The sequence below is a fragment of the Leiobunum rupestre genome, chromosome 5 (assembly GCF_980474605.1).
Source record: "Leiobunum rupestre chromosome 5, qqLeiRupe1.1.hap1, whole genome shotgun sequence".
NCBI classification, from domain to species: Eukaryota; Metazoa; Arthropoda; class Arachnida; order Opiliones; family Sclerosomatidae; genus Leiobunum; species Leiobunum rupestre.
In genome coordinates this window covers 36,843,253-36,856,396 of record NC_143388.1, presented here as the reverse complement: position 1 = coordinate 36,856,396, position 13,144 = coordinate 36,843,253, and the positions used below count along the sequence as shown (strand labels likewise).

Genomic DNA, 13,144 nt, shown 5'->3' with positions numbered 1-13,144 from the left:
GCCTACGAGAACGAACAGCAAAGGGATCTTTCTTCTGTCTCTATTTTCACTTTACAAGACACCGAGCGCAAGACACAGTTTCGAGTAAATTTTAGATCTAGTACAGAAAGTTAGGTTTGTATGCTTATCCGTGAAATATTTCATAAACACGGTAAAACACCCATGAAAATAAATCTAGCTTAAACCTTCAACGCCATTGTCATAACTGTGTAACGGCAATTAAATAACGTGTGCGAGAATAGCAGTTCTGACACGCCTGTTTCTCTGTGTGCCCAGATATCAGACGAGGCCACATCGGTATTTGCTATTTACTTGCCCATTACAGAGTAGAGAGAAGGGTGTCTATCTGGTGATTGAGAATTTCATTCTCAATCACCAAATAGACACAAAGCTGTAGCTTGGCTCCCGCCGTTCACCCGCGCCTATCCCGTTCCTCCCCCACCCGAGCCCCCATCTCAATCACCAGAATTTCCAATCACCAGAATTTCTAATCACCAGAATTTCTAATCACCAGATTGCCGCAGCAGTTTTATCTCTCCGAAATAATTAATGTACCCAAAATTGGACAGCCAGTTTATTATTCTTTTTAGGGGAATCTCTATGGGAGTTTAACATTACAATAAAGCTAAAAGGTCCAGTTTGGGGTACATTTGGTCCGAAATGGGGTACATAGGGCCGAAAATGGTGACTTTGGTCGTTTTTGGGGTACATTTGGTCCATTTTGGTCCATTTTTGGGTACATCCCTGCTTTCCCCCATCCCCATTCACTGGATACTTTATCTCTCGTTCACCAGCTCCTTTTCCCCATTGCTATCCCCATTCACTGGATACTTTATCTCTCTCTCTCGTTCACCCGCTCCTTTCCCCCATTGCGTTCCTCCCTTAATCACCAGAATTTATAATCACTAGATTATCTCTCCCGTTCACCAGCTGCTTTCCCCCCATCCCCATTCTCCAAAATTAGTTTTTGCTCGTGCAGATATCTGGAGATTAGATTTTTACCCGTTTGCTTATCGCTTCCGAACTCCATAATTTCTAATCTCTAGGTAATAAAAACAAGTTATTTACATTTAATTTTTTATTTTAGAACTTTGTTTACATGTTAGTAGGTACTATCAGATATTCCATTAGATGGTTATCTTGTACATTACTCAATTAAAACAAATTAAAGTAGTTAAGTTTACAGGCATTTAAATGGGGTGAAACGATCTCCTGCAACTTAATTTAATTAAAAGTTCTAACTCACGTATTTGTAGTGTTTAGCAGCAGTATCGTCTGACATACAGTCACAAACGTCTTCTTCTTCTTCAGGTACAGGTGAGATGTATTTGTCAGTGACCGTAGTTGCTTTTGGCGTCGGGGGAATGTCCCATTCTAGCGAAAGGTACTTTTTTTCCGATGGTGAATTATCCCTCGACGGACAGTTTGGAAAGCATCTGGCGTGTTCAAGTTCTGGTACGTCTCCTGATTCCCATCCTTCTAATACGCCATGGCACTTGTAACATCGTACTTCATCGCCCCGCTGAATATAGTAGAATCCAGCCTTCGCTAGTTGCTCCTTAGTGACGTGCGGATTTTTCCAGTGACGAAACGTTTCAAGTCGATACACTTCAATATCCATAGCTGATCTAGACCAAATACGTTCTATAGTTTCAAATGATACATTCTCTAAGCCTACATTTACCCATAAGTCTACTAAACCTAATTTTATCAATATGGTTAAATTTCTACGCTAAAATTCTCAATATAAACGCTTTTTTCAATATGCAAATTGTTTTAAATATGTCTAAAAATATAGTCTATTACAAAGAAAAAAATAGTTACTTACTTTATGGGTAGAAATCCTTTGTCGAGCTGTAGAAAAGACAGCGATCCGTCAGCAGGTCTTTACTCGTCAATGCGCCGTAGAGAAATGACGCATGGAAGATTAATTTATTCCTATCTTGTTGAGAATAATTCATCACGTGATCTAAACTTCAAATAACCCTCAAATTCTATTGGCTGTCTCTCTCTGACAGTTTAAACTGCCTCTAATGATTGACGGCACATATTAACCCACTTGAGTATTTGGAAAAAACCCTTTGCTACTCAAAGGAGAGTTTTGGAAATACCACGTTGACGATATCAAAATCGAGCTCTCACTAGAAAATGTTTTGACGTCACCCAGATGAGATCCTATTGAACGAGATATTTCCGAACTAATAATTATCACGTGATCAAATCTGCAACTAATGATACTCATTGACGTCACATAATTTTACCCACTTGAAAAAAAACCCATTGTAGATTCCTCTCGGGAGCTTTTGATGGAATCATATCCTAGAAAACAATACAATTAATAGAAATTTACATTAAATTAGTATACTATTAATACCATTTTGCGAACTACAGTGAAAAAAGTTACAATTTTACGGTAGAAACGTTTTCAATAACTTAATTGTCTAAAATGTATACTCTACAACAAAAACAAAATAGTAAATTACTTTCTACGCTAATCTTGGCCTAAAAAAAAAGCAAAATACTAAAATTCATTTTTAACTCTAATTCAGATTCCTACCTGGTAAGCCTAAATTTGATATACTAAGTATAATATGCCTTAAAGTTCAAATACTGTCTAATACAATAAATATTCATGAAAAATTCTTACTTTGTATGTACAATGAACGCTCCAAAAGGCTGAAAATGTAACATGGGACAAGACAGAATTTCTACCCAAACCTTTCCGATTGTATCGTCAAATAAAACAAAGTTCAGCTATCTTATCAATGGTACGCGCGCGCTCGCTCGGAAAAATGAACGAGTCACGTGAGAATCGGTACGTCACGAGCCCCTATGCATAAATGTTAGGGCGTCTTACTACCATTAGATCTAATCGCACTAGCACATTCTCGAAAAATAAACCAGTTCTTGGGAATAAGAGACGGTTTTTTTTATCAAAGATAAGCCAATTTATAGTTTATTGTATGAAAATATTAATTAATTCGGAAATATATTCGATGCTTACTGTTTTTTTTTTATAAGAATACGCTGAAATACATTTTCCAATACGTAAAAAATTAAAGCTAGACCTAAAAACCTGTAAAGTGTGAATAGTTAAGGCTAAATTTCTAACCCTAACCCATGAAAGTACATTTTCCATAAATCATATCCTAACATGAATGCATTTGTTAAGAATACATGGTTTTTTTTTAAAAAAAATACGCTAATTAATTTCGTAAAACAAGCATAGATTTTAGTTAGCCCTTCCTCCAAAATGTCCAATAGAGCTAGTACATTCTCGATAAATATACATGTTCTTGGGGAATAAGAGACGTTTTTTATCAAAGTAAGCCAAGTTTAAAGCTTATTGTCATTGGTTCCATAACAAAAACCACATTGTAACGGGATAATGGCTGCTCACTAATCCCAATTCCATGTGAAACTCTTCCAGTTTCTTTAAGTTCCTTTTGAGTTACAAAATAGGGTTTTAGAAATAGATTTTTCCTATTTCATTAAATATAAGTATTAAAATTAGAATTGCTTCATTAAATTATGCATTTGTACTGTACTGTACACAATACCTGCATTTGAAATTGTATAACATAAAAACACAGTTTTTAAAAAAAATATATCAAGGTTTTCAATTCAGTTAAAAATAATTAAATTAGTTGTATTGTGTTTATATTTTTAACTTAATTGCATTGATGTTTTAAAAGCAAACCTCGGGCCTAAGAAACAGGCAAAGTGTAAATTGCTAAGACTAAATTTCTAACTCTAATAATGTGTAAATCAATTATACAATTATCTATTCATAAGTGTTAGAGACTTTATTACAATGAAATAAAACCATGTAGAAATGTATATGTTATAAATTTAAGAAAACTCAAACATTCTGTTTTAAATCAACAATTTTATTATTCTTTCTTATCATTTTTTTATACAACCATTTGTTTTTATATAGATAACCTGAGGACGGCTATAATATGAACATATACCTAAAAAAAATCGGGAATTAAACAAAAACAACCTTAAGTTTACTATTTTTATATATTCACACGTCCTCAATTATGCAAATTTTATATAAACATTTCTACTATACATATTTCATAATTAATATTTACATAAATAATTATTTTTTATATAAAATCGTACAATTCTATCAGAACTTAAACCGGAAGATTCAGGCATATAATTTCCAAAAACACAAACTACATTTGGAGTACTAATATTTATACTCACACAATTATATTTCGTACTAACAATTTCACCATCTTTTAAACTATCAAATACTGCCAAGTGTTCGTCGCATATTTTTGTACTTCTCAAGGTGTTAAAGAAAAAGTGGTTCACACCAGAGCAAACTTTTTTCAATTGAAAAAGCATTTCACTCCCCGAAACTGTCACTTGCTGACAATGTACAAAATTGGGCTTACGGGATTTCAAGTAATTTAACATCCACGATTTTCCTTCATTTCCATCTTTTCCTATTACAAATATTATTTTTCTGTCTGAGAGAATTAAATGTTCCAATAAACTTTTTTGCCATGGTCTAAGTTCTATATCTTTGTTTATTCGTTTAGGGGTTTTCATTTGTTCCACCCAAGCACTTGTCAAATTTCCAAAGAGATGCGATGGTAGTCCAGATCGAGCAACGGCTTCTGCGCGGACTCGTTGTTTATCAATTTCCGCTTCTACTTTGCCTAAGTTTACTTTGTGTGGGCTTATACTGCAACGTCTAATATGTCGACTCAGTTGTGATTTAAACGATTTATTGCACGTTGTACACGATGTACGTTTACATTTATGGGTTCTTAATCTATAGCTACGTATTCGTTTCTCGCAACTTGGACACTGAATATATTTGTTTCGACCCATTTTGAATATATTCAAAGGAGACAAACACGTACGTTTTACTCGAACCGAGTTTATTCATAAACTGTTATCGATTTTTGTGGGATCTCCGTATATAAAGTATAAAGTATAAAATGTGGGTTCTGAGGGTAGAAATAATATCAGCCCTATTTTGATTTTCTTCCAAATTAAGTGTTTCAGATAACGTTTACTTATTCAACACCTTCATTCCATTTTTTTTTACATTAATTTGATATAACCTTGTATCTTCCAACAATTCAGTTTTATGCTATGTACAATTCCCTTATTCATTACATCATTCCAAATTTAGCCTAATTCATACACTGGCGTTGATCTTCTGAAATGGATATTCCAATAAAAACCTTTTCTTATATCATCGCTTCTAATTAATCTGAATGTTGTCAATATAAAAAACATCATATGCTTTATTTAAATATAAAGAATAAACACTGGTTAGGTTAAGGTTAGAGTGAAATGGAATAATTAAGTAAATAAGCATAAATTTTAGATCGCCTTTCCTCCAAAATATCTAATAGCTCTAGTACATTCTCGATAAATATACAAGTTCTTGTGAATAAGAGACGTTTTTTATCAAATAATCATAGACTAAAAACTTTGCTCAACGAAAAACTAAATAACGATAAATAATGTACAATTAATTTATTAAATAACGAGAAAATGTCTTATGGTAATAAAAAAAATAAAACAAGCGATTAATTAAAAGTAAATTATTATCAATTTGATGATTGTTTAAGGATATCGATTATGATCAATGTTTGTACTACAGTGTTCATATCCGAAATGAAGTTAAATGAAATAATTTCGTAAACAAGCATAAATGTTAGATCGCCCTTCCTCCAAAATGTCCAATAGAGCTAGTACATTCTCGATAAATATACATGTTCTTGGAGGAATAAGAGACGTTTTTTTTCAAAGTAAGCCAAGTTTAAAGCTTATTGTCATTGGTTCCATAACAAAAACCACATTATAACGTAATAATGGTTACCTCTATCTGTAAACTTATCAAGATAAGAAATGGCATATAACTAGATAATTATGTATTAATTTTTTAATTAGTTAAGAATCATTAATTTTAGTTGGTCTATATTTATTATGCAATAATAAAATATATTTATTTATTTTTCAAATTATTAAGGATATATTTAATCATAGACTAATGTTGACTTATAACCCTAACTTAATAATTTAAGCAATTCTTTCTCTCTCTCTCTCTCTCTTAAAGAAATCTTATTGTAATAAGCTTAAAAATTTAGGAATAAACTTATATTATAGGATGAAGAAAAGTCAATAGACATTTATTTGTAAATTATTCGCAATTTTATTTATTTATTTATTTATTTATTTATAAAACGAACTACAGTTTGGTCTCTGGGAGGCTTAGGGTAATGACAGCATCCCATGAAATCGAACTCCACGCACTCCTCCTGTCGTCGGCTGCTCTTTAACCCTCTTCTTCCACAGTACGTACAACGAAGATGGGGCGGGAAATCCGTTATCAGATGCCCGGGGATGTGTTTGGAATAGACATTACCATGACGAAAAATTACACTCCTTTGATAATGCTAGCACTCTCTGCCCCAGCAAAGGAAGAGTCCTCCGCCTCTTACAGTCAATTCTTCTGTACATTCGTCACAATGAAAGCAAATCATAGATTCAGTTGTCGTACCGACGTACTCTTCTCCGGATGCCAATTTTATGGAAATATGGTCCATTTACTATACAAATAGAAAAAATAAAATATAGAAAAAAGGCAAATTTTACATATATGGAAATATTGTCCATTTACTATACAAATAGAAAAAAGGCAAATTTTACATAAATTAATTCAAATTTAAATTCATGGTATTAATTTTTAATTCTACCATAAATTATACTGCCAAGAAAAAAGAGAGAGAAAGAAAAGTATATTTCTCAAGTTATGAAATGTGTTTATGAATTAGTATAAAAACCGATACTGCTCTCCAAATTTATTCATTCTTCTAGTCTCTCTAGAAACGTAGAAACAAAACTTGGTAAATATACTTTTCTCTCTCTCTTTTTTCTTGGCAGTATAATTTATGGTAGAATTAAAAATTAATACCATGAATTTAAATTTGAATTAATTTATGTAAAATTTGCCTTTTTTCTATTTGTATAGTAAATGGACAATATTTCCATATATGTAAAATTTGCCTTTTTTCTATATTTTATTTTTTCTATTTGTATAGTAAATGGACCATATTTCCATAAAATTGGCATCCGGAGAAGAGTACGTCGGTACGACAACTGAATCTATGATTTGCTTTCATTGTGACGAATGTACAGAAGAATTGACTGTAAGAGGCGGAGGACTCTTCCTTTGCTGGGGCAGAGAGTGCTAGCATTATCAAAGGAGTGTAATTTTTCGTCATGGTAATGTCTATTCCAAACACATCCCCGGGCATCTGATAACGGATTTCCCGCCCCATCTTCGTTGTACGTACTGTGGAAGAAGAGGGTTAAAGAGCAGCCGACGACAGGAGGAGTGCGTGGAGTTCGATTTCATGGGATGCTGTCATTACCCTAAGCCTCCCAGAGACCAAACTGTAGTTCGTTTTATAAATAAATAAATAAATAAATAAATAAAATTGCGAATAATTTACAAATAAATGTCTATTGACTTTTCTTCATCCTATAATATAAGTTTATTCCTAAATTTTTAAGCTTATTACAATAAGATTTCTTTAAGAGAGAGAGAGAGAGAGAAAGAATTGCTTAAATTATTAAGTTAGGGTTATAAGTCAACATTAGTCTATGATTAAATATATCCTTAATAATTTGAAAAATAAATAAATATATTTTATTATTGCATAATAAATATAGACCAACTAAAATTAATGATTCTTAACTAATTAAAAAATTAATACATAATTATCTAGTTATATGCCATTTCTTATCTTGATAAGTTTACAGATAGAGGTAACCATTATTACGTTATAATGTGGTTTTTGTTATGGAACCAATGACAATAAGCTTTAAACTTGGCTTACTTTGAAAAAAAACGTCTCTTATTCCTCCAAGAACATGTATATTTATCGAGAATGTACTAGCTCTATTGGACATTTTGGAGGAAGGGCGATCTAACATTTATGCTTGTTTACGAAATTATTTCATTTAACTTCATTTCGGATATGAACACTGTAGTACAAACATTGATCATAATCGATATCCTTAAACAATCATCAAATTGATAATAATTTACTTTTAATTAATCGCTTGTTTTATTTTTTTTATTACCATAAGACATTTTCTCGTTATTTAATAAATTAATTGTACATTATTTATCGTTATTTAGTTTTTCGTTGAGCAAAGTTTTTAGTCTATGATTATTTGATAAAAAACGTCTCTTATTCACAAGAACTTGTATATTTATCGAGAATGTACTAGAGCTATTAGATATTTTGGAGGAAAGGCGATCTAAAATTTATGCTTATTTACTTAATTATTCCATTTCACTCTAACCTTAACCTAACCAGTGTTTATTCTTTATATTTAAATAAAGCATATGATGTTTTTTATATTGACAACATTCAGATTAATTAGAAGCGATGATATAAGAAAAGGTTTTTATTGGAATATCCATTTCAGAAGATCAACGCCAGTGTATGAATTAGGCTAAATTTGGAATGATGTAATGAATAAGGGAATTGTACATAGCATAAAACTGAATTGTTGGAAGATACAAGGTTATATCAAATTAATGTAAAAAAAAATGGAATGAAGGTGTTGAATAAGTAAACGTTATCTGAAACACTTAATTTGGAAGAAAATCAAAATAGGGCTGATATTATTTCTACCCTCAGAACCCACATTTTATACTTTATACTTTATATACGGAGATCCCACAAAAATCGATAACAGTTTATGAATAAACTCGGTTCGAGTAAAACGTACGTGTTTGTCTCCTTTGAATATATTCAAAATGGGTCGAAACAAATATATTCAGTGTCCAAGTTGCGAGAAACGAATACGTAGCTATAGATTAAGAACCCATAAATGTAAACGTACATCGTGTACAACGTGCAATAAATCGTTTAAATCACAACTGAGTCGACATATTAGACGTTGCAGTATAAGCCCACACAAAGTAAACTTAGGCAAAGTAGAAGCGGAAATTGATAAACAACGAGTCCGCGCAGAAGCCGTTGCTCGATCTGGACTACCATCGCATCTCTTTGGAAATTTGACAAGTGCTTGGGTGGAACAAATGAAAACCCCTAAACGAATAAACAAAGATATAGAACTTAGACCATGGCAAAAAAGTTTATTGGAACATTTAATTCTCTCAGACAGAAAAATAATATTTGTAATAGGAAAAGATGGAAATGAAGGAAAATCGTGGATGTTAAATTACTTGAAATCCCGTAAGCCCAATTTTGTACATTGTCAGCAAGTGACAGTTTCGGGGAGTGAAATGCTTTTTCAATTGAAAAAAGTTTGCTCTGGTGTGAACCACTTTTTCTTTAACACCTTGAGAAGTACAAAAATATGCGACGAACACTTGGCAGTATTTGATAGTTTAAAAGATGGTGAAATTGTTAGTACGAAATATAATTGTGTGAGTATAAATATTAGTACTCCAAATGTAGTTTGTGTTTTTGGAAATTATATGCCTGAATCTTCCGGTTTAAGTTCTGATAGAATTGTACGATTTTATATAAAAAATAATTATTTATGTAAATATTAATTATGAAATATGTATAGTAGAAATGTTTATATAAAATTTGCATAATTGAGGACGTGTGAATATATAAAAATAGTAAACTTAAGGTTGTTTTTGTTTAATTCCCGATTTTTTTTAGGTATATGTTCATATTATAGCCGTCCTCAGGTTATCTATATAAAAACAAATGGTTGTATAAAAAAATGATAAGAAAGAATAATAAAATTGTTGATTTAAAACAGAATGTTTGAGTTTTCTTAAATTTATAACATATACATTTCTACATGGTTTTATTTCATTGTAATAAAGTCTCTAACACTTATGAATAGATAATTGTATAATTGATTTACACATTATTAGAGTTAGAAATTTAGTCTTAGCAATTTACACTTTGCCTGTTTCTTAGGCCCGAGGTTTGCTTTTAAAACATCAATGCAATTAAGTTAAAAATATAAACACAATACAACTAATTTAATTATTTTTAACTGAATTGAAAACCTTGATATATTTTTTTTAAAAACTGTGTTTTTATGTTATACAATTTCAAATGCAGGTATTGTGTACAGTACAGTACAAATGCATAATTTAATGAAGCAATTCTAATTTTAATACTTATATTTAATGAAATAGGAAAAATCTATTTCTAAAACCCTATTTTGTAACTCAAAAGGAACTTAAAGAAACTGGAAGAGTTTCACATGGAATTGGGATTAGTGAGCAGCCATTATCCCGTTACAATGTGGTTTTTGTTATGGAACCAATGACAATAAGCTTTAAACTTGGCTTACTTTGATAAAAAACGTCTCTTATTCCCCAAGAACATGTATATTTATCGAGAATGTACTAGCTCTATTGGACATTTTGGAGGAAGGGCTAACTAAAATCTATGCTTGTTTTACGAAATTAATTAGCGTATTTTTTTTAAAAAAAAACCATGTATTCTTAACAAATGCATTCATGTTAGGATATGATTTATGGAAAATGTACTTTCATGGGTTAGGGTTAGAAATTTAGCCTTAACTATTCACACTTTACAGGTTTTTAGGTCTAGCTTTAATTTTTTACGTATTGGAAAATGTATTTCAGCGTATTCTTATAAAAAAAAAACAGTAAGCATCGAATATATTTCCGAATTAATTAATATTTTCATACAATAAACTATAAATTGGCTTATCTTTGATAAAAAAAACCGTCTCTTATTCCCAAGAACTGGTTTATTTTTCGAGAATGTGCTAGTGCGATTAGATCTAATGGTAGTAAGACGCCCTAACATTTATGCATAGGGGCTCGTGACGTACCGATTCTCACGTGACTCGTTCATTTTTCCGAGCGAGCGCGCGCGTACCATTGATAAGATAGCTGAACTTTGTTTTATTTGACGATACAATCGGAAAGGTTTGGGTAGAAATTCTGTCTTGTCCCATGTTACATTTTCAGCCTTTTGGAGCGTTCATTGTACATACAAAGTAAGAATTTTTCATGAATATTTATTGTATTAGACAGTATTTGAACTTTAAGGCATATTATACTTAGTATATCAAATTTAGGCTTACCAGGTAGGAATCTGAATTAGAGTTAAAAATGAATTTTAGTATTTTGCTTTTTTTTTTAGGCCAAGATTAGCGTAGAAAGTAATTTACTATTTTGTTTTTGTTGTAGAGTATACATTTTAGACAATTAAGTTATTGAAAACGTTTCTACCGTAAAATTGTAACTTTTTTCACTGTAGTTCGCAAAATGGTATTAATAGTATACTAATTTAATGTAAATTTCTATTAATTGTATTGTTTTCTAGGATATGATTCCATCAAAAGCTCCCGAGAGGAATCTACAATGGGTTTTTTTTCAAGTGGGTAAAATTATGTGACGTCAATGAGTATCATTAGTTGCAGATTTGATCACGTGATAATTATTAGTTCGGAAATATCTCGTTCAATAGGATCTCATCTGGGTGACGTCAAAACATTTTCTAGTGAGAGCTCGATTTTGATATCGTCAACGTGGTATTTCCAAAACTCTCCTTTGAGTAGCAAAGGGTTTTTTCCAAATACTCAAGTGGGTTAATATGTGCCGTCAATCATTAGAGGCAGTTTAAACTGTCAGAGAGAGACAGCCAATAGAATTTGAGGGTTATTTGAAGTTTAGATCACGTGATGAATTATTCTCAACAAGATAGGAATAAATTAATCTTCCATGCGTCATTTCTCTACGGCGCATTGACGAGTAAAGACCTGCTGACGGATCGCTGTCTTTTCTACAGCTCGACAAAGGATTTCTACCCATAAAGTAAGTAACTATTTTTTTCTTTGTAATAGACTATATTTTTAGACATATTTAAAACAATTTGCATATTGAAAAAAGCGTTTATATTGAGAATTTTAGCGTAGAAATTTAACCATATTGATAAAATTAGGTTTAGTAGACTTATGGGTAAATGTAGGCTTAGAGAATGTATCATTTGAAACTATAGAACGTATTTGGTCTAGATCAGCTATGGATATTGAAGTGTATCGACTTGAAACGTTTCGTCACTGGAAAAATCCGCACGTCACTAAGGAGCAACTAGCGAAGGCTGGATTCTACTATATTCAGCGGGGCGATGAAGTACGATGTTACAAGTGCCATGGCGTATTAGAAGGATGGGAATCAGGAGACGTACCAGAACTTGAACACGCCAGATGCTTTCCAAACTGTCCGTCGAGGGATAATTCACCATCGGAAAAAAAGTACCTTTCGCTAGAATGGGACATTCCCCCGACGCCAAAAGCAACTACGGTCACTGACAAATACATCTCACCTGTACCTGAAGAAGAAGAAGACGTTTGTGACTGTATGTCAGACGATACTGCTGCTAAACACTACAAATACGTGAGTTAGAACTTTTAATTAAATTAAGTTGCAGGAGATCGTTTCACCCCATTTAAATGCCTGTAAACTTAACTACTTTAATTTGTTTTAATTGAGTAATGTACAAGATAACCATCTAATGGAATATCTGATAGTACCTACTAACATGTAAACAAAGTTCTAAAATAAAAAATTAAATGTAAATAACTTGTTTTTATTACCTAGAGATTAGAAATTATGGAGTTCGGAAGCGATAAGCAAACGGGTAAAAATCTAATCTCCAGATATCTGCACGAGCAAAAACTAATTTTGGAGAATGGGGATGGGGGGAAAGCAGCTGGTGAACGGGAGAGATAATCTAGTGATTATAAATTCTGGTGATTAAGGGAGGAACGCAATGGGGGAAAGGAGCGGGTGAACGAGAGAGAGAGATAAAGTATCCAGTGAATGGGGATAGCAATGGGGAAAAGGAGCTGGTGAACGAGAGATAAAGTATCCAGTGAATGGGGATGGGGGAAAGCAGGGATGTACCCAAAAATGGACCAAAATGGACCAAATGTACCCCAAAAACGACCAAAGTCACCATTTTCGGCCCTATGTACCCCATTTCGGACCAAATGTACCCCAAACTGGACCTTTTAGCTTTATTGTAATGTTAAACTCCCATAGAGATTCCCCTAAAAAGAATAATAAACTGGCTGTCCAATTTTGGGTACATTAATTATTTCGGAGAGATAAAACTGC

At 32.3% G+C, this 13,144-nt stretch overlaps 2 protein-coding genes across 4 annotated transcripts; one reads left to right on the top strand and one right to left on the bottom strand.

Moving 5' to 3' along the window:
• Positions 1–1,044: 1,044 nt before the first annotated feature.
• On the bottom strand, positions 1,045–2,264 carry LOC149944389 (death-associated inhibitor of apoptosis 2-like). 2 transcript variants are annotated; one of them, XM_090175079.1, is made up of 2 exons: positions 1,829–2,264; positions 1,045–1,628 (listed from the first exon to the last, which is right to left on the bottom strand). In XM_090175079.1, the coding sequence occupies exon 2, from the start codon at positions 1,619–1,621 to the stop codon at positions 1,238–1,240; it is 384 nt and encodes a 127-aa protein (XP_090031205.1). In that variant the 5' UTR covers positions 1,622–1,628; positions 1,829–2,264; the 3' UTR covers positions 1,045–1,237. The 2 variants fall into 2 exon arrangements, with proteins under 2 accessions (XP_090031205.1, XP_090031206.1); XM_090175080.1 differs by having other exon boundaries at positions 1,045–1,623.
• Positions 2,265–11,403: 9,139 nt separating this feature from the next.
• On the top strand, positions 11,404–12,623 carry LOC149944388 (death-associated inhibitor of apoptosis 2-like). Of its 2 annotated transcripts, none has more exons than XM_090175067.1 (2): positions 11,404–11,839; positions 12,045–12,623. In XM_090175067.1, the coding sequence occupies exon 2, from the start codon at positions 12,047–12,049 to the stop codon at positions 12,428–12,430; it is 384 nt and encodes a 127-aa protein (XP_090031193.1). In that variant the 5' UTR covers positions 11,404–11,839; positions 12,045–12,046; the 3' UTR covers positions 12,431–12,623. The 2 variants fall into 2 exon arrangements, with proteins under 2 accessions (XP_090031193.1, XP_090031192.1); XM_090175066.1 differs by having other exon boundaries at positions 12,040–12,623.
• The last annotated feature ends 521 nt before the right edge of the window (positions 12,624–13,144 follow it).

Bases quoted from the DNA above. Each gene is read 5' to 3' on its own strand.
- LOC149944388 (XM_090175067.1), top strand. From the start codon at position 12,047: ATGGATATTGAAGTGTATCGACTTGAAACGTTTCGTCACTGGAAAAAT.
- LOC149944389 (XM_090175079.1), bottom strand. From the start codon at position 1,621: ATGGATATTGAAGTGTATCGACTTGAAACGTTTCGTCACTGGAAAAAT.